Source organism: Chlamydotis macqueenii, chromosome 4 (genome assembly GCF_036417535.1).
Source record: "Chlamydotis macqueenii isolate bChlMac1 chromosome 4, bChlMac1.mat, whole genome shotgun sequence".
In the NCBI taxonomy this organism is placed as follows: Eukaryota; Metazoa; Chordata; class Aves; order Otidiformes; family Otididae; genus Chlamydotis; species Chlamydotis macqueenii.
This window is the reverse complement of record NC_141559.1, coordinates 5,859,849-5,879,496: the sequence shown is the minus strand read 5'-3', so window position 1 is coordinate 5,879,496 and position 19,648 is coordinate 5,859,849. Positions and strand designations below refer to the sequence as shown.

General features: G+C 49.6%; 1 protein-coding gene across 1 annotated transcript; it reads right to left on the bottom strand.

Annotated features, from left to right (window-relative positions):
* Positions 1–16,827: 16,827 nt before the first annotated feature.
* On the bottom strand, positions 16,828–17,793 carry LOC147600799 (olfactory receptor 14C36-like). Its single transcript, XM_086746834.1, has one exon. It carries the CDS (start codon positions 17,791–17,793, stop codon positions 16,828–16,830), a length of 966 nt encoding a protein of 321 aa, XP_086602960.1.
* Positions 17,794–19,648: the final 1,855 nt, after the last annotated feature.

The following is a 19,648-nucleotide window of genomic DNA, read 5'->3' as shown; positions in this document are numbered from 1 at the left end:
TGCCCAGGCCCATCTTTCTGTTGGCCAGTCCTAAGGAGTGGGTCAGAAAAACACTGAAGAGATGACTGAGCTCTCTGTAGGCAAAGGAATGATGAAGGAGCTTTATCAAGTTGCTCTCAGACCTGCTGATCTGTCAGTGTAACACTATAGGAGCCTCCTTCTCTTGTCCAAATGTTTCCAATGATGGGGCACCAACCACGTCTCTGGGCAACCTGCTCCTGTATTTCATGAACCTTATTGTAAAATTTTTTTTCCAAATATCTCGTCTGAATCTAGCTCTGTCTATTTTAAAACCAGTACCTTTCACCCCATCACAACAGGCCCTACTGAAGAGTTATTTCTGTAGGCCCCCTTTAGATATTGGACGACCGCTATAAGGTCTCCCTGGAGCCTTGTCTTCTGCAGGGTGAACTGCACCTCTCTCAGCCTGTCCTGATAGGAGAGGTGCTCCAGCCCTCTGATCATCTTCATGGACTTCCCTCGACTCTCTCCAACTGCTGACCTTTGGGTTCTGCTGGCTGAGGGTGCAATGGGGAGCAGATGATGATGCCGTGGGCTCCTGCGGAGTAAGTTCTGCTGTGCACCAACAGGCAGGTAGGAACCAGCAGTGATCTCTGTTTAAATCCCCTCATGAAATCAATGACATTTCAGCACTGTCCCTCCCAACTCACCTGGCTGCAGAGCAGAGCTGTCGGGGGGTGGTTATGTTTCTTTTGTTCCTGCCCCCTGTCCCACCTGAGGAGGCTTTGCTGAAGGCAGACATCCCTGGCATCTCTGCTACACTGCAGGTGCCATCCTGAGAGCCCTGGGAGGCAAAGGGACAGAGCCTTGGTGCGCAGGGAGGACAGACAGTATGTCCATCCGTCCTGCTGTCAGCTGCCCTGGGCTCAGACCTCTCTGAGTCAGAGGATGAGCACACTCAGCTCTTCCCCTGAAAGGAACTGGATGCTGCTCAGAAGAGAGGAACCCAGTTTCAAAATGCAGATGATCTCCACACTCTTCTCTCCAGGGAAGAGCTGTGAGGGTATGGATGCCCTAAAGATGGGGTGTCCTTATGAGAGAGCCAGCTTCATCCCCACCCTCTGGACTGCATTGCCCAGAGACCCAGGGAATCCCTGCTCTGGAGCATCTCCTCCTCCACGCTGGAGAGAGATCTCTGTGGGCTGTGGCAGCTGGACAAGACCCCTCCAGGAAGCTCCTGTTCATTGCCCTGCAGCCAGAGACTTACCTTGCAGAGGGCTGTGAAGGTTTCTCCTCCAGTGAGCTCTCAGCCCAGGCCGCCTTTACCCTCTCTCTGCCCTGCCTGTCCCCACTCAGTGCCTGCAGCAGTGCCCTCCGCCCTGCTGCGCTTGGCAGAGCAGCTGCTCCTGGGCAGAGCTGTCTCTCTGCCGTTCTGCCTCCTTGCCGTGAGCTCCCTGCGTCCCAGGAGCCTGGAGCAGCTCAGCAGCAGAGGACCAGCCCAAGGATTTTAATGACCTCTCTGGTGGGTTTGTGGCTAAGTCCATGAACCTCAGACAAGGTGAGGAAGTTGAGGAAACCTCTCCAGAAGTCAAAGTCAGATGCAAACTCCAAAGTTTCTTGGAGCACTAATGGGTCCCACTGAGGGACATTACTGACAAAGCCTCCCTGGGGCTGGTGAGAGCAGAAACCTGGAGGCAGAGATGACAGGCAAAGGCAATGTAGAGGTGGCTCTGATGCTGAGCAAATCTGAATGGGCATTATCTCTTTCTTATATTGTTTCTCACTGTGAAGAACAGCTTCACCACCACTGAAACCCCCATTCAAGCACTCTTAGGCTACTCCTATACTGTCTGGAGCATCCACAACGTTGGGCCAAAGAAGCCCATGTTCCTCAGCCATCCCACACAGGTCATGTGCACCAGGTCCCAAACACCACCTCTACAGACCTCCTCTGGTCACTCTGCAGTTCCTTCCTACTTCTTTGAAATGGGGAGCCCCACACTGGGACACACCTGTCTGTGTGGGACCACAGCCGTCCTGAGATGAGTGGGATCATACCTCAGGTTGTCTGGGTGGCCCATGCTCCTCCTAATGCAGCCTTGTATGCAGCTGGGCTTCCTCATGGTGAGCACCTGTGGTGTCCCTCATAGTGCCCACCACCTTCTCCTCATGGTCCCTGCTCAGTCAATCAGATTTCAGCCTGCCCTGTTGTATTTGGTTAATCTCTCCACTCTGCGGGACTGGACATTACTCCTTGTAAAACTTCCAGAGGTTTCTGTTGGCCAAAGCCCAGAGTTTCTCCAGGTTCCCATGAACTGAGCCAGCTGTTCATGTTTGTGTGCAGATGGCTCACCATGATGGTGGTGTCTCTCACAAGGTAACAGCAGGAGCAGTTGCAGGGCACTACAAATAACACCTCCAGGAGAAACTGTGGGGTCTGGGGGATCTACAAGTCACAAGGCCACAGACCTGTGCTCGGAGGGGAAGTTGTCCTTTATGGGAGAGAGCAGCAGGAGGGCCTGGAGTTCTGCCTGGGGACAATGAGTCAGCTGAGAGCTGAGTGGTCAACATGAGAGGGCAGAACATGGGCAACGTTGTGGTTGGTGGATGTCTGGTGGTGACCCCTTGGTCAGGAAGAGGAAGTAGATGAGGCCTTCTTCAGGGAATTGGAAGAAGCCTCATGTTTGCAGGCCCTGGTCCCAAAAGCAGATCTAAACTATCCCAGTATTTTGTGAAGGAGGATCACAGCCAGGCGCAAGCAGTCCAGGAGGTTTTTGGAGCACAATGACGACATCTTCCTGACAAGGGTGACTGAGCAGTCAGAGAGGTGAGGTGCCCTGTGGGACTTCATACTTACATTTGTCTGTGTGTGTTCTTGTGTGGGCCTGGGGGAACTGGGGGATGAGGGGATCCCAGGGCCAGCTGCTGGATAGACAGAGGGTCTAAAACCAGCTCCTGAAGGGAACCACACTGTGTGTGTGTCTGCAGAGTGCTCTGAACATTTCCCTCCCAATTATGCAAATCAGCCTTTATAGTATGCAAGAATTTTAACCTGAGAGAGGGAGAGAGACAGAGAGATTTCACATTGTGTACGGATTACTCATGCGCAAGGAAGCAAACTGACAGACACCAGCTCCTCACAAGAACCTGAAGGACACTCTGGACCTGAAAACAAAGACTTTACCTCTCGGAATCTCAGAGCTGTGCATGAGGGATAAAAAACACCCCCGAAACTCAACGCCAGCATGCCAGTCCCTCTAACACAGCTTTGAGACCCTCCCAGTGTCTGGCACCACAGACAAGTAACCATAGCAAGAGCAACTCCAGGGACATCTGGATTAATCATCGTTAATCTGTGGCGATGACACAGAAATACAGTTGCTTTGCAAAGTTTTATTATGATTAGTAATCAGGAGTGTATTTGTTAACTAGTGATTAGTCAAATATTGTTGTACCTCAATGTTTGTAGGGTATAAGAACCCCATGTAAACCAGATTTGAGGTGCCCCAGTTTGGCTGGACAACACTCATGAACATGAATAAATATTCACTCTGGTAATTCTGTAAGTGCATCCTAGGTTCTCAGTCGGCATTGGCCAGTTGGGAATTTTTGTAACACTTTGGAAACCCAGAAAGGACACAGCTGACTCACCTGGTCCAATGTCTCTCTCCCATGCGTACCCCGTGACCTGCACTGCTGCCTTGTTGCCGAGTTCCTCTCAAGAGGCTGGAGCACAGGGTGATCAGTGAAGTGTGGAGCTTGTTTGGAAGTAAGGAGGTGATTTTGGAATAATGGGATGCCGAGGAAGGATAGTGGAAGATTCCCCAGCAGATTAATTGCTGCAACACTGGAACCTGATGGGATGGCTGAGTCACCAAAAAGCCAAGCCGTGTGTCAGGAAATTTGGCCAGGAGTGACTGCCTTTGGTGATGTGAACCAACCGTGGCCGCACTCTGGTTCTTTTGATTAAGCTGAGTTAATTATGCCAGCAATGGGAGATCTGGTTCCCATCACAAGAAGTAGCCCTTGGTATGTCTGGGATACTTACAGGTATCAAAGCAAATGTTCCCCTCCAGAGTGGAGAAAAAGTAGGGTTGTGAACAAATGGGAAAAATAGTATCTCTTTACATTCCAGAGCTATTAAATCTGAGAGAGAAGTTTCCCCTCCAGGTTGGAAATTGAGTAAAAGTCTCTGTCTGAACAGGAAAATCAGGGACGTGCCACATTCAGCTCCACCTGCCCATGCTACGGCTCTTTCTTCTGCTTTTGATCTGGTTTTGGCTCCCGCTGCTGCTTCTGGTTTGCAAACAGCTCTCCAACAAGAAATAAAAGAGCTGGGACCGGAATCTGGTCAGCTTTCTGTGGGAACAGCCTACGTGCCATTTGCACCTGCTGATTTGGGTTTGGGGTAACAAGTGCCCAGAGTGGGATGACACAGGGAAGGTGATGCAAACTGTAGGTGGCATCTTTGGCATCTCTAGCCCTCTGTGGGCTGACGTGCAGGGAGTGTTTGAGACTCTTTTCACTGCTGATGACAGAATTGAAATCTGGGAAACAATTAGCAAATGGGCCTGTGAAGCACAGGGCAGAACTCCATGGCCAACCAGTGACCCAGGTCAGTCCCTCAAATTTACCAGCCAATACAGATGTGCTGTGAACCGTGACAGGAGATTGTCAGAGTCGTTAGAACTGCCAGGAAGGAAGACTGTAAATGGGGCTAAGATCCGAGGATGCCATCAAGGATATGCTGAACATCCTTCTCAATATTACACCCAATTGTTTAAACAAGTGAGCATGTTTAGAGGAGTCAGCCCTGGAAATGAGGAAAATCAGACTTTGATGGTCTCTTTCTTTGTAGATCAGGCAGCCTCACGTATTAAGAAATATTTTTCTAAGCCCAGGATGGCCGGGCAAAGGCTTGGATGAAATTGCATTGCTACATTCATGTTTAATGGAAAAGATGAAAGACAGCTGCAGCAAAACCCTCAGAAAGGAGAGGCACACAAAGCTCGTCTGCTGGCAGTGGCATTGAACAATAATCCTAGGTTGAGAGGACAGGGAGGGGGAGATTTCCAAGGTGGAGGCAGAGGAGAAAATGTCAGAAGCACTGGATCTCTAAGAAGAGGAGACTGTTGTAAACTGTTGTCGGTATCCTGGACAACAAGGCCATCGGAAACGGGAGTGCCCAGGATGACAAAACCCAAGGTAAAAGTGCAGAACAAAACCCAGGCCTCCCTAAAGGACCTCTCGCTGCTGCGGTGCAATCTTTCCTTGCTGTACGCAAAAAGGACAGCTCGGTGTCACCCAGGATTGGCAGTTAGCAGGGTCCTGTGGTGCAGTCACTCCAGGAGCCTCTCAATATGATTTTCTTTATGCTCCTTCTTATGAGAATCTTACATCTTTTCATTGATGAACGTAAATATTCCTGACTGATAGATACAGGGGCAAAGTTTTCTTCTCTAAACCAGTGCACTCAGCCATCTGAATCTCGATAACTTTCAGTATCTACTTGGGGAAAGATACAGCTAACATGAGCAAGATTCCCATCAAAGCTTTCCTGGGTTCTCCATTATTTTTCTAAAATTTTAGTAGAAAATTTGCAGGACGTTGGGTTTTTTAAAAAATAGAACTGGTTTTGGTATATGATGTGAAGGATTCATTAGGAATCTTACGTAGCTGACACCTGTACCTTCCTGTTTGCCTTGCGGAGAAGGGCCATCGGGCTTCTCCACATAAGATACAGTTTGTAAGAGAAGTGTAAAGTATCTGGGTTTCATTCTCTGACAAGGGGAGGTCATTTACTTGAGGAATGTAGTAGAGCCAGTGAAAATTGTGGCAGTAAAAACACGGACTGCGTGGATGGTGTTCCAGAGACCTTTATTGTTAGTAGGCGTTTTACACTCTAAGTTACACACGAAGTGCACACACTTAATTATTTGATTTGATTGGTAGCAATTTACTGTTCACGTGCCTTATGCTTCATTTGGATTGGTTATAGGTTTTTGGTTGTCTTTACTATTTTTGCCTTTGCTATTTCCTTTTCTTGTTCTAGTTGCTGTTTTTTGTTATTGAGCAAGCGTTGTTCCAGGACATAGCCCAAATTCGTCAATGTCAAACAGCTGCGTTGCACTTTCTGCCTCCACAATGCAAAATAAAAAAAATAGAACAGCAAAAGATAGACTGGAACTTTATTGTATTCCTGGGACTTATATGTAGATGGTGGGTCCTTATTAATGATGGAATAATGTGTATTCATATACTCTCCTCAGGGCATCCTTGAGCTCCTTGTTCCTCCTGCTGTAGATGCAGGGGTTCACTGCTGGAGGCACCACTCAGTACTGAACTGCCAGAAATAGATTTAGAACTGGGGAGGAGATGGGGATGCTTTTGTTGTTGTGATTCTTGTAAATACTGATATTCTTGGGGAAATTACAGAAACATTTGAAGGATAATGGAAGGATTACCATCTGAGTAGCCCTGCAGTGAACTGACTCCTCTTTGCCAATGTCTCATCACCAGTGCACAGCTAAGCCTGAGCTATTTTGGATGTACTGTAAAAAGTGCTGAGCAGAAGGAGATAATCACTTCTCCTGGCTGTGGTGCTGCTCATGCAGCCCTGGATGCTGTTGGCCACCTTCTCTGCTGGGTCCTGTTTTGCCTCATGAAACTGAAGGACCACCACAGCCTTTTCCCACAGAGCTGTTGCCCAGCCACACAGCTCCTGGCCTCTGTCACTGCAGCCTGTAATTCCCCTGCTCAGTCCTTGGGTCTTTTTAGAAGATGGACGCAAGATTGGCTTTTTGCTTTCTCCAGACATTACGACCTCACAAAATGTCTTGGAACAGCCCTGCTATGACATCATCCTGGTCTCTTAGCACCCTAAGATCCATCCCATCTGGTGCAACAGACTCTTAATGCTTGACCTTACCTAAGTAACCTCTGACTTCATCTCCATCCACTGCTGTGTTCTGGCTGGGCTCTGCCTTTTAGGCACACACAACTGAGAGACCTTGCTGGAGAAGACAAAGGCCAAGAGTACCTCAAACCTATCTATTCCTGCTCTTACTAAACCCAGCAGTGGCCACACATTCTCTTCATTTCTTCTTTCACTTTTCCTCAAGTAGGAACAGCTGATTGTTTTGCCCCTGAACTCCCTTGCAAGTGTCAACTCTGCAGCTTTCCTAAAACCAACCCTATTTCTGAATTCCTTCTTTCTTTCAAGTCTCTGCATCCATCTCCTGTATGCTTCCTTTTTGCCATGGAGCTTTCCCAGGAATTTCCTGCTTCCTCAAGCATCTCTCCTGAATATCTCTTCTTGTTTTCCTGACTGTTGGTGCAGACGGTCTTGGACTTGAAAAGCGCTGTCCTTGAAGACCAGCTCTACTGAGCTCTGCTGCCCTTCTGTGCTGCTCACATGGGCTCCCCCACTACAAATCACAAGACTAGGCCAAAGCCTCCTCCTCTGAGGTCGGGCCTCTGCACTTTTCTATTTTCCTTCCTGTCACGAACCGATAAAGGTCCGGTTGTGAAAGGTACGAATTTCTCAGTTACAGAATTAAGACACAACGGTGTCATACGCATATGTTGGTTCTTTATTTCATTCAGACAGAAAGGGTGATGGTGGGACAGAAAGAGAAAAGAGGAGAGACAGGAAAAGAGAAAATAAGTGTGGAGAAAATACCACAATGGAGAGTCAGTGTCCTAAAGTCCGTCTTACAGAGTGGGTGGGGTGGGCACCTCAAAAGGATGACAATGGCTCCACGGAGAATCGGCGTCCCGAAGGTCCATCTGAGTGGGGTGGAGATCCTCAGACGGGTTCATGCAGCGACACTTTTTGTAGTCCTGTGTATCAGCCCCCCCCTTCTTGATGTTTTGGGGGCCTTTACCAGTCTTTCCATCTTAGGAGGTCAGGTGCTTCCTGCCTGTGGTTTAGCTTGTGATTGCTGCATCATGCTGATCTGTCTCTGTGGTGGTGGGCGTTAGCTCTCTGCAAATGCAAGGCCCGCTTGTTCTTGGTAAGCCGTGCGGTTACCTGATGTCCAGCAAGACAGTGTCCACAAAGTCATTTTGCATCCCCCAGAGCAGGCCTCCATTGTGCAGTCCCTTGGCAATGCTGTGCATGCTTGGTATCGTCCCGGGCCTGAGCTCATGCACAGGGTTTGGCTCTATTCTGGGGGAAGGGTACAAAAACAAGACACCCCGTTTTGCAGTTCTTGGAGTTTATAAGCACATGTTGCTGCTTCAGCTACAAAACCAGGATATTTGTCTAGACATTCTTTCACAGTTATTGAAGTTTTTAGCATTGTGGTTTGTGGACGTTTTGCTCGGTTTCATCCATCCTTTAGCGATATTGAGACATTAATTAACCTTTTCTGTCTCTGACAAGGGAGGTAGATTTAGATTAGATATTAGGAATTTTTTTTTTTAAACTGAGGGTGGTGGAACCCTGGCCCAGGTTGCCCAGAGAGGTGGTGAATGTCCCGTACCTGGTAAAATTCAAGGCCAGGTTGGATGAGGCTCTGAGGAACCTGATCTGCTTGAAGATGTCCATGCTCCCTGCAGAGGTGTTAGACTAGACAACATTTAAAGGTTCCTTCCAAACCTAAATATTCTAGGATTCTAAAATTTCCGCTTAAATAATATTATTCTTGGCATTCGATTCCTGGGTTCTTTTGATCCAAACACCTCATGTAAAAATGGCGCTAGACTCCTTGTGTAGAGAGACACAATAAAGAAACCAGTTCAAAATTGTTTTTCCAAGCTCCCATCTCTATTGAACTTCTCTGGAGCAAGGTGCAGCTGCAGCATGCAGGAGGGGTTCAGGAGCCAAGAGCCCAGGTGCCGCATGGGGACCTACAGCCTTTCCAGTGCTCTCCAGTTTCCCCCTGCCCTTGCACCTTGTTCAGAATCAGATCCCTCTCAAGTACCCAGGTGCTGCTTTGAGCTTCAGAGAGTCAGAAGCCTCACCTCATCTCTCAGCAATAGGATTATCTCTTCATGCAGCTCCTTCACTGTGTTTGTATCTACCTGTGAAAAGCATCTCCAGTGAGGTTGTCCCTTGTGGGTGGTGAACCTCATTGGAAGCACCTTAGACTTAGCATACAGATGAGGAGTGTGGGTTCTTGTTTATTAAACTTTACCATCCTCTCCTTCCCTTTGTTTGCAATGAAGGAAACCCTGCTGTGCCTGTGTGCAGCCAGGTCTCTCAGGAAAGCAGGTGGGAGTTGGTGCAGAGGAGCTGTCACCTCCAGCTGCAGACTTGGGTGGAGAAGTCTGGTGTCAGGAAAAGTGATGCAAGTCCCAGGGGGCTGATGAAAGAAATGGTGGGGCTGGAGTGGTGAGGAATCAGGTTGTCCATGCAGTGTCTGACCTCCAGGAGGAGCTGGTCCTACCCATCCTGATACCATTAGCAAATCCCCTGCATCCATATCAACTGGACAATGCTGCAATCACTCCTTCTGACAACTGAAAAAGTAATAAAATTGAAAGAAAATTAAGAAACTTAAAAGTAAAAAATACTTTTGTGTTAAATACTCAGTGAAAACTTCCCCTTTATGTCCACTCTGGAGACCTCTCCAATTAGCTGTCCAAGACTTGAAGATTGTAGGAAATAATTGGAAGAGTCATGGCTTTTTGCATTTTAACGAGCCCCAGGGTGCATTTGGTGCTGAGACCATGAACCTCAGACACTGAGAGGAGCCTGGACAAACTCCTGAAGAAGCCAATGTCAGAAGCAACCCCTACAGTTTCAGGGAGTATTAATGGGTCCCACTGGGGATCCTTACCAACAAAGCCTCCCTGGGGGCTGATTAGAGGAGAAAATGGGAGGCAGAGATGAGAGGCAGGCAAAGGCGATGTAAAGGTGGCTCTGATGCTGAGTGAACCTCCATGTGTTGCATGAAGACAAAGGGCCATGGCCTGACCCCCAGCCCCTGGGAAGGGAGATCCTGTGGGTCACACATTGCTCAGGGCTTTTCCTGGGGCAGTGTGATGTGGGAATGTGTGATGCCAAGTGCAGAACTACGGTGCGATGGTTATGGGTCTCTCCTTGGTGGGGTGAGGAGGCCTTCATGTCCTGGTCCCACCAAGGTATGGTGTCTCCTGGTAGGCCTTGGTGGTTCACATAACAGCCATAGTGGTGATAAAGACCTTGTCTCTGTTGGGGGCTTTTAGCCTTGCCACAGCCCTTGACCATCTCCACCACAGGGTGTTCTACAGAGTCTCACATCTGCGGCTCTTTCCCTGCAGGCTTTAAAAATCTTCCTTGCTTCCCCACCTCGCTCTCACCTGAAGATCTCACTGCCCTTACGCTTTCCATTCCCTCTAGCTGTTCCTTGAAACACAAAGCGATGGTATGGTCCAGGATCTCTGTTGGTGACCTGTACAGAACAGAACTACCCTTGGAGAGACATTTCTTTCTGGTTTTTTTTCCCTGTCTCAACAGCCTAAGTTACACTTTCTTCCATTATTTCCTTGTCATGCTTTTACTACTGTGAAACAAAGCTCCACCATCTCTGAAACCACCCTTCAAGCACTCTCAGGCTACTCCTACTCTCAGCCTCTCCGTCTCTGGGCCAAAGATGCCCAGGTCCTTCTTCCTCTATTCACAGAACATATGCTTGAGGCTCTGAAGCCCATCTTGGCAGACCACCTCTGGGCACTCTCCAGCTCCTCCCAACTCCTCCAAAATGTGGAACTGCAGACAGGGACACACCTGTGTATGGAGTCACACCAGTGCTGGGTTGAAGGGGAAGGTAGCTCAAGTGGTCTGATTTGACACATTCTTCCTAATGCAGCCCCAGCTGGCCTTGTTCATGGTGAGCAGGCACCACTGGCTTGTATGGCGTCCCTCGTAGTGCCTTCTCCTCAGAGTCACTTCTCAGCATGTCGGGTTACAGTTGGCCCAATAAATGGGGTTGTTCTCCCCTCTGGTGCAGGACTGGCCACTTCTTCTGGCAAACTTCAAGAGGTTTCTCTTGGCCAATTCCCCAAGTTACTCAAAGTTCTCCTGGACTTAAGCTCCATTTGGTCGGCTGTTAATGTCTGTGTGCTGATGGCTCACCCTGAATGAGGTGTGTCTGACACAATAACAGCAGGAGAAGTTTCAGGACACTATATAAAAAATAAAAGACGTACTAGTTTAATTTCTGTCCCAGCTATGAATTACTGTGACAACCATCTCGGCAACACCAAATGAGGATACAAAGCAAGCAAATCAAGCACCAGTGGAAACCGAGTCGATGAAAGTTGGTGTGCCAGGCAGTGTTCGTGGAAAAAGTTATACCTATATAGACAGACAGACAATATGACTCCCTCCAGGAGCTGGTCTTCAACCCTTCTGGCCAATGTTCTTCTGTCTTCTCTTGCTGACCCCTCAGCTCTCAGATACAAAAATAAGGCATATACAGCGTGAAAGCAAGGATGAATAACTGGGAGAAACAAACAGATATTATCCACGCATCCAGGAATGAAGTCAGGAAAGCTAATACCCAAATGGAATTGAATCTGGCCAGGGATGTCAAATCAAAGACAACAAGAATGGCCTCAACAAGTACATAGGTGAGAAAAGGAAGACTATGGAAAACGTGGGCCCCTTGCTCAACGATCAAGGGACTGGCTTACACAAGACATGGATAACATGGAGGTACTGAATGCTTTCTTCACCTCTGTCTTCACTAGCAAGACTGGCTTTCAGGAATCCCAGGTCCTAGAGACCAGTGGGAATGGCTGGAACAAGGGAAATATACTCTAGGTAAAAGAGTTAGGGGTCAGGGAACAGTGACTTTTTGATGTCATTTTGAGGACACTCTTGATAATCTTTGATCGATGATGGTGACTGGGAGAAGTGCCTGAAGACAGGAGGAAAGCAAATGTCAGTCCCATATTCAAGAGTGGCAAGAAGGAAGAACGAGGGAACTACAGGTCTGTCACCCTCAGTTTGATCCCCTGGAAGGTGATGGAGAAGCTAATCCTAGAAACCATTAACAGACACTTAAAAAACAATAAAGTAATCAGGAGTTGTCCGCGTGGCTTCACCAAGGGGAAATCATGCTTAAAAACTTGATAAACCTCTAGGATGAAGCGACTGACCCAGTAGATGAGGGGAGAGCAGTGGATATTGCCTGCCTGGCCTTCAGGAAGGCTTTCAACACTGTCTGCCCTAGGATCCTCATACAGAAGCTGTTGCTGTGTGGACTGGATGAGCAGACTGTGAGGTGGGACGTGAGGAAACTCATGAAGTGCAACAAGGGGAAGCACAAAGTCCTACCCCTGGAGAAGCACAGCCTCATGCACCAATGTTTGACGGGGACAACCAACTAGGAAGCAGCTTGGCGGGAAAGGCCTCAGGGGTCTCGCTGGGCACCAGGTTGAACATACGCCAGTAACATTGTGTGGATGGCCACACTCAGAGAGTGGTGGTCAGTGGCTCAATGTCCAGGTGGAGACTGGTGACGAGTGGCGTCCCTCAGGGGTCCGTATTAGGTCCAGCCCTGTTGAACATCTTTGTTGGCGACATGGACAGTGGAACAGAGTGCACCCTCAGCAAGTTCGCTGACGACACCAAGCTGTGTGGTGCCGTCGACACGCTGGAAGGGAGGGATGCCATCCAGAGGGACCTTGACAGGCTGGAGAGGTGGGCCCGTACCAACCTCATGAAGTTCAACCAGGCCAAGTGCAAGGTCCTGCACCTGGGTCATGGCAATCCCAGGCACAAATCCAGGCTGGGCGGGGAATGGATTGAGAGCAGCCCTGAAGAGAGAGACTTGGGGGTGCTGGTGGATGAGAAGCTCAACATGAGCCAGCAATGAGCCCTTGCGGCCCAGAAGGCCAACCGCATCCTGGACTGCATCAAGAGAAGCGTGGCCAGCAGGTCGAGGGAGGTGATTCTCCCCCTCTACTCTGCCCTGGTGAGACCCCACCTGGAGTACTGTGTCCAGTTCTGGAGCCCCCAACACAAGAAGGACATGGACCAGATAGGTGATCAGAACTTCATTCTGTAGGTATTTGGATTTTCTGTTTTTACACAGCAAAATGAAACAAATATTGATCCAACCCACTTATTTTCACACACAGTAGATGCCTCTCCAGCACTGCTGGTTTGCATGGGTACTCTGGACTGCCAGCTAGGAACTGATATTTCTGACAAAAGCATTGGTGCACACTCAAATGGAGTCCTCTGTGCAGTTTTGGAACTCACCGTTTTAAAAGAAAGTGAAGGTCCTTTAGTGTGCCCAGAAGTCGTCAACAAAGTTGGTGAAAGGGCTGGAAGGCATGTGCTATGAGGAGCGGCTGAGGACTCCGGACTTGTCTAGTTTTGGGAAAAGGAGACTGAGGAACAACCTGATTGCTCAGACTATCAGAGTGTGTCCGGAGGAGGGCGACCATGATGGTGAAAGGTCTCAATTGCAAGGTTTCTGCGGAGCAGCTGAGGTCACTTGGTTTGTTCAGCTTGGAGAAGAGAAGGCTGAGGGGTAACCTCATTGCAGCCTACAACTTCCTCAAGGCGGGCAGTGGTGGAGGAGGTGCTGATCTCCTCCCTCTGGTGCGCAGTAATAGGACAAGTGGAAATGAAATGAAGCTGCGTCAGGGGAAGTTCAGATCAGAAATAAGGAAAAGATTCTTCACTGAGAGGATGGCTGGCCACTCAAACAGGCTCCCCAGGAAACTGGTCACAGCACAAAGTCTGTCAGAGTTCTAGGAGCATCTGGATGATGCTCTTAGTCATATGGTTTGGGTTTAGGTAGTCCTGCGAGGAGCAGAGGAGCTGGACATAGTGATTCTGTGGGCTCCTTCCAACTGGAGATATTCTAGGATTCTGTCGTTCTAGAATCCTTGTCACATCTGACTGAACTGTTCTGTTCTGTTCTATTGTATTCTATTCCATTCCATTCCTTTCCATTCTAAACAAACCAGAACTCCTAGTGTAAAACAACCGCCAGGTCATGTGTCTGTGACTGGCAGGTTCTCAGGCACAAGTGACATCATAGTCAACACCACAGCCCTGTGTCTGCTGATGGCCAGTCACTCAAGCACACTGGAGACTAAAGTAAGCCCATGTTCCCCTCCATGGCCAAGTGCCTCCTACTGGCCTATGACCTTCTCAGAAACAATTGATGTCATAAAAATAAGCCAAAACCATCCGCCTTCTTGTGGCCTATCAACTGATGAAACAAAAGTAAAATCATTGTGATCTTCCAAGACATGTATCTTTCAACTTCTCCAGTAGACACAACCAAGCCATGTTCCTGCTGCTGACCTGTCCTGTACTCTAGTGGAAGGGACTTGCCAACTCATATTCAAGGCCTCTTCCTGGAAGGACTCACCAGGAACTTGGGCAGAGAGGATCTCACAATCAGTGTGGCAGCCAGGCACCTTCTGCTGGCCTGTCAGGTTGCTGACAGATGTGAGCTTAGAAGTACCTATCCCAGCCACGAGTCAAGGGCTGACCTATCAGCTCCTTCAGAAAGAAGTGACCTCACAGCCCCTTTCCCAGCCATGTTCTTGCTGCTGGCTTCTCAACTCCAAAGAGAGAAGTGACCTCACAGCCTCCCTCACAGCCATGTGCCTCCTGCTGGTCCATGAGATCCTGAGGCACAGCTGACCACACCACAGCACGCTCACCCATCTCCCCCTTGCGGCCTATGAGCTGATCAGATACAGGTCACCTCACATTCCTCTTCCAACACCATGACATTGCTCTTGGTCCTCACGATCCCTGCCCTGCCCCAAGGGACCACACAGCTGAAGGCAGGGTGAGGAGAGAGGATGATTATGAGCGCGTTAGAGCGTGGGAAAGAGGGTTTCAGCAGTTAGGGTAGGGCTGTGGGATTAGAGCTCACCTTTGAGAGTTAGGGATTAGGCAAAGGCTTAGGGGCAAGGTCTGGTGTTCTGCTGAGGGTGCCTGGTTAGTGTTTAAGGCGTGGGCTAGCTTTGTGGGCTAGGGTTTTGATTAGGGCTGGAGCCAGGGCTAAGATTAAGGCTAGAATTTAAATACCAGAGATAAAGGCTAGGGGCTAGGGTGAGCAGTAGGGTAAGAGTGCGGGTAAGGGATTGTGCGTTTGAGATTTGGCTTAGGTGTAAGGTTTGAGGTTAGGGACAGCTTAACCTCAGTTAGGTCAGTACTGGTGGATTGCTGTCAGGGTGAGCAGTGGCCTTTAGGAACAGGTTAGGGCTTAAGGTTCCTGGTTAGAGATAGTGTCAGGGATTCACATGAATGTTTCACAGTCGGTGTTTTCACAGCAACATCACTATAACCCATTTGTCCTCCTCAAAATATTTTTTAATCTTTTGGCCAAGTCTCTCTTCCCTCCCCCAGAGCTCTCATCTCTCTTGCCCAGCCTTCTCCTAACCTCCCCCAGTGTGTCATCTTATTGGGGGCAGCTTGCTGACGACCTTCATGACCGCACAGTATCTCTCTCCCTGCTGCTGACCAGTCAGAAGTGACCTCACAGCCAGTGTCTGAGAGGAAACGTTGTGCTGCTGTGCTTGAAATTACAGCCTCTTCACGGCCCACCCAGCAGCGCTGGAGGAAGGTGATGCCCTGCACCATCACAGAGGTACCCTGCCTGCAACCCAGCTCATGCACCAGAAGGGTTCCTGGGCTCCCTTTCCCACACGGGTGCTCCAGTCAGCACAGGGTATCTTGGATGCAGTGGCCACCTCTGTGTAACCAACTGAATCTAGTCCAGAATGGGAGTTTTTGAAAAACATTGAAAGCTATGCAGAGAAAGCACTCTGAAACAGCTTCTTTTCTGGCAGCATTAGGCTTTTAATGATTTTTTAATGAAATTTTGCTGATCACGGAGGGATTCTGCTAGTATCTGGCTCCTTGGAGGACTGTCTGCTACTGACAGCATTTACTTTTGATCATCCAACCAGCTTCCTACCAGCCACATCATCCACCTCTTCAGGCCACATGTTAACAATCTGCTCTAAGGAGACTACGGGAGATCACTTTCAAGGACTTGGAAAAGTTCAGGTACACAACACGCCCTTCTCCCCCTACCACATGCATTCAGCAATCTCTTTCTTGTCCTTTAGATGCCACCAGCACCCTTCTGCCCCTTCCCACACCACAAGCCTTCTCCATATCACACATTTCCAGAGGAGAGCACACGAGGCAGAGCACATCAGTCCAGGTCCACGGGGCCTGTTCAGAAGAGAACCAGAAGTGATTTCTCCCAGCAGGCCCATGAATCCAATGGGTTCTCGGTGTGGCGCAGAGCTTTCCTGAGCATTTTCCTCAGGGTTCCCCTTCCCCCCAGACTTTCTAGTCTAAAGGCTGTAGATGAAGGGGTTGACAAGGGGTGTGAGGAACGTGTAGAGAAAGGACTTTGTCAAATGATCACAGGAAGACTTGTCTGGGCATCACACACCCAAGGTACGGGCGTCATGAAAAACAGTGGCACAAGTGAGGTGAGAGGAGCATGTGGAAAAGGTCTCTACCTGCCTGCACACGCTAGATGGGAGATCTGCTCCAGGGTGGCAGCTCTGATGCACACAGGATGGCCACGTGAACAGAAAGGGGGGGATGGGATCTAAAAAGCAGGTTATGAATGGGAAGAGCATGGGTGTCACGGTGTCACCATGTGAGAGCTCCAGCAATGGGGTGAATTCACAGAAGAAGTGGTCAGCTCTGCCTGGGCCACAGAAATATATCTGGGACATGACTGCAATGATTAATGCTGATGGCAGAAATCCTCCTAGGGAAGGTGCAGTTGTCCTCTGGAGACAGATGTCGCAGTTCATGAGACTTGTAAACAGCAGAGGGTGGCACACAGCCCAGTACAGATCATAGGGTGTGGTCCCACTCAGCAAGAATGACAACTACAAAACCTATAAAGGCTGGGGCAGTAAGGAGTTCCACTATGAGTCATACATTGAAGAAGATGGACACAGGATCGCTTCTGGAAAACATTCAGTCATCATTTTCCATGCTGCTTCCTTGAGCTCCTGGTTCCTCATGCTGTAGATGAGGGGGTTCAGTGCTGGAGGCACCAATGAGTACAGAGCAGCAACCAGTAAATTCAAAGATGAGGAGGAGATGGAGGGGGGCTTCAGGTAGGCAAACATGGCAGTGCTGAGAAAAAGGGAAACCACGGCCAGGTGAGGGAGGCACGTGGAAAAGGCTTTGTGCCGTCCCTGCTCAGAGGGGATCCTCAGCACAGCCCTGAAGATCTGCACATAGGACACAAATATGAACACAAAACAGCCAACAAAGACAAAAGCACTAAATGCAAGAAGTTGAAATTCCCTGAGGTAGGTTTCTGAGCAGGAGAGCTTGAGGATCTGGGCGATTTCACAGAAGAACTGGTCCACAGCATTGCCCTGGCAGAGTGGCAGTGAAAATGTATTGGCAGTGTGCAGCAGAGCATTGAGAAACCCACTGCCCCAGGCACCTGCTGCCATGTGGACACAAGCTCTGCTGCCCAGGAGGGTCCCATAGTGGAGGGGTTTGCAGATGGCAATGTAGCGGTCATAGGCCATGACAGTGAGAAGCCAGTACTCTGCTGAAAGGAAAAAGATGAATAAAAAGGCCTGTGTAGCACATCCTGAGTAGGAGATTGCCCTGGTGTCCCAGAGGGAATTGGCCATGGCTTTGGGAACAGTGGTGGAGATGCAGCCCAGGTCAAGGACAGAGAGGTTGAGGAGGAAGAAGTACATGGGGGTGTGGAGGCGGTGGTCACAGGCTATGGCAGTGATGATGAGGCCGTTGCCCAGGAGGGCAGCCAGGTAGATGCCCAGGAAGAGCCAGAAGTGCAAGAGCTGCAGCTCCCATGTGTCTGCGAATGCCAGGAGGAGGAACTCAGTGATGGAGCTGCTGTTGGACATTTTCTGTTTCTGGGCATGGGGACCTGTCCAAGGAGAAAAGGCAATGAGATAAGGCAGCGTCGTCTAAGCAAAACCTACTCCAGTTCCCATGGAACCACCCCAGACTTCCTTGCCCCTTTCAGGGAGACGTTTCTCATGTTCCTTGTATGAGCTCCACATGGTGCTGGCGGAGGTGCCACTGGGAGCAGGGAGCACTGCTGTGATGTCTTGAAGGGCAAGTCCTGCCCTACAGAAATAGGTAAATAGGAACACAGAATCATCTCAGATTAAAGTCTCAGGAATTTCGCCGATGACACCAAGTTGTGTGGTGCCGTTGACACGCTGGAAGGGAGGGATGCCATCCAGAGGGACCTGGACAGGCTGGAGAGGTGGGCCCGTGCCAACCTCATGAAGTTCAACTAGGCCAAGTGCAAGGTCCTGCACCTGGGTCATGGCAATCCCAGGCACAAATACAGGCTAGGCAGAAAATGGATTGAGAGCAGCCCTGAGGAGAAGGACTTGGGAGTGCTGGTGGACAAGAAGCTCAACATGAGCTGGCAATGCGCCCTTGCAGCCCAGAAGGCCAACCGCATCCTGGGCTGCATCAAGAGGAGTGTGGCCAGCAGGTCGAGGGAGGTGATTCTCCCCCTCTGCTCTGCCCTGGTGAGACCCCACCTGGAGTACTGTGTCCAGTTCTGGAGCCCCCAACACAAGAAGGACATGGACCAGTTGGAGAAGGTCCAGAGGAGGGCCACGGAGATGATTAAAGGGCTGGAGCACCTCTCTTATGAGGCCAGGCTGAGAGAGTTGGGGCTGTTCAGCCTGGAGAAGAGGAGGCTCCGGGGAGACCCGATAGCGGTCTTCCAGTTCCTCAAGGGGGCCTACAAGAAAGATGGGGAAAGGCTGTTTAGTAGGGCCTGGTGCAATAGGACGAGGGGTAATGGTTTTAAAATAGAGGGGGGTAGATTTAGATTAGAAATTAGGAAAAAATTTTTTATGATGCGCATTATAGAACACTGGAACAGGTTGCCCAGAAATGTGGTGGAAGCCTCATCCCTGGAAACGTTCAAGGCCAGGCTGGATGAGGCTCTGAGCAACCTGCTCTAGTCAGGGATGTCCCTGCTCCTTGCAGGGGGGTTGGACTAGATGACCTTTGAAGGTCCCTTCCAACCCTAACCATTCTATGATTCTATGATTCTATGAAATCTACTTTTGATACCAATGAGCTTTGCAACCTTGCTGCTCCCAATTTGCTTCACAGCAAAGTGACTCTGCAGAGCAAGAGAATTCCCTGCGGCTTAGCACAGAGTGAGCGGAGCTGGTCTGTCTCTCCGTCCCAGATGCCCTGGACTTGCAGCTTTCTGAGACTGAAGGTGATCACACTGCTGTGTTTCTGTGAAAAGCCAGCAGACACTGCTGAGAGCAAAGGGATCCACTGCAGACCACAGAATGTCTCACCCTTACTCGGGGTCTCAGCACCTCGCTTCTAGCCCACAGCACTCACGGCTCATTTCACCAACACAAAAGCAGGGTTTTGGCCTTAGCATCTCTCTGCTGAACCATGGGGTGTGCAGGTAACACAAAGATGTTATGGGAGATGTTTTCATCCTGAAAGGAAACTCACAGCCTGGAAGGATACTGGAAGAAGTTACAGTAAGAGTTTTAAAAATGGTATCTCACTGAGGGAAAACCAGCTCCTGCCCCAGCCCCACAGCCTGCGTTGCCCACAGCCCCACAGCTGAAAGCTGGGACACTTGTTCCCACGGACACAGCTGCAGGAAAGGACCCACAAGATCAGGGGGTGACTCTGCAGCTGGAACTCCCCTCCCCAGACAGCCTGACAGCAAGAACAAGATCCCAGCAGCAACACCACAGA

Bases quoted from the DNA above. Each gene is read 5' to 3' on its own strand.
- LOC147600799 (XM_086746834.1), bottom strand. From the start codon at position 17,793: ATGTCCAACAGCAGCTCCATCACTGAGTTCCTCCTCCTGGCATTCGCA.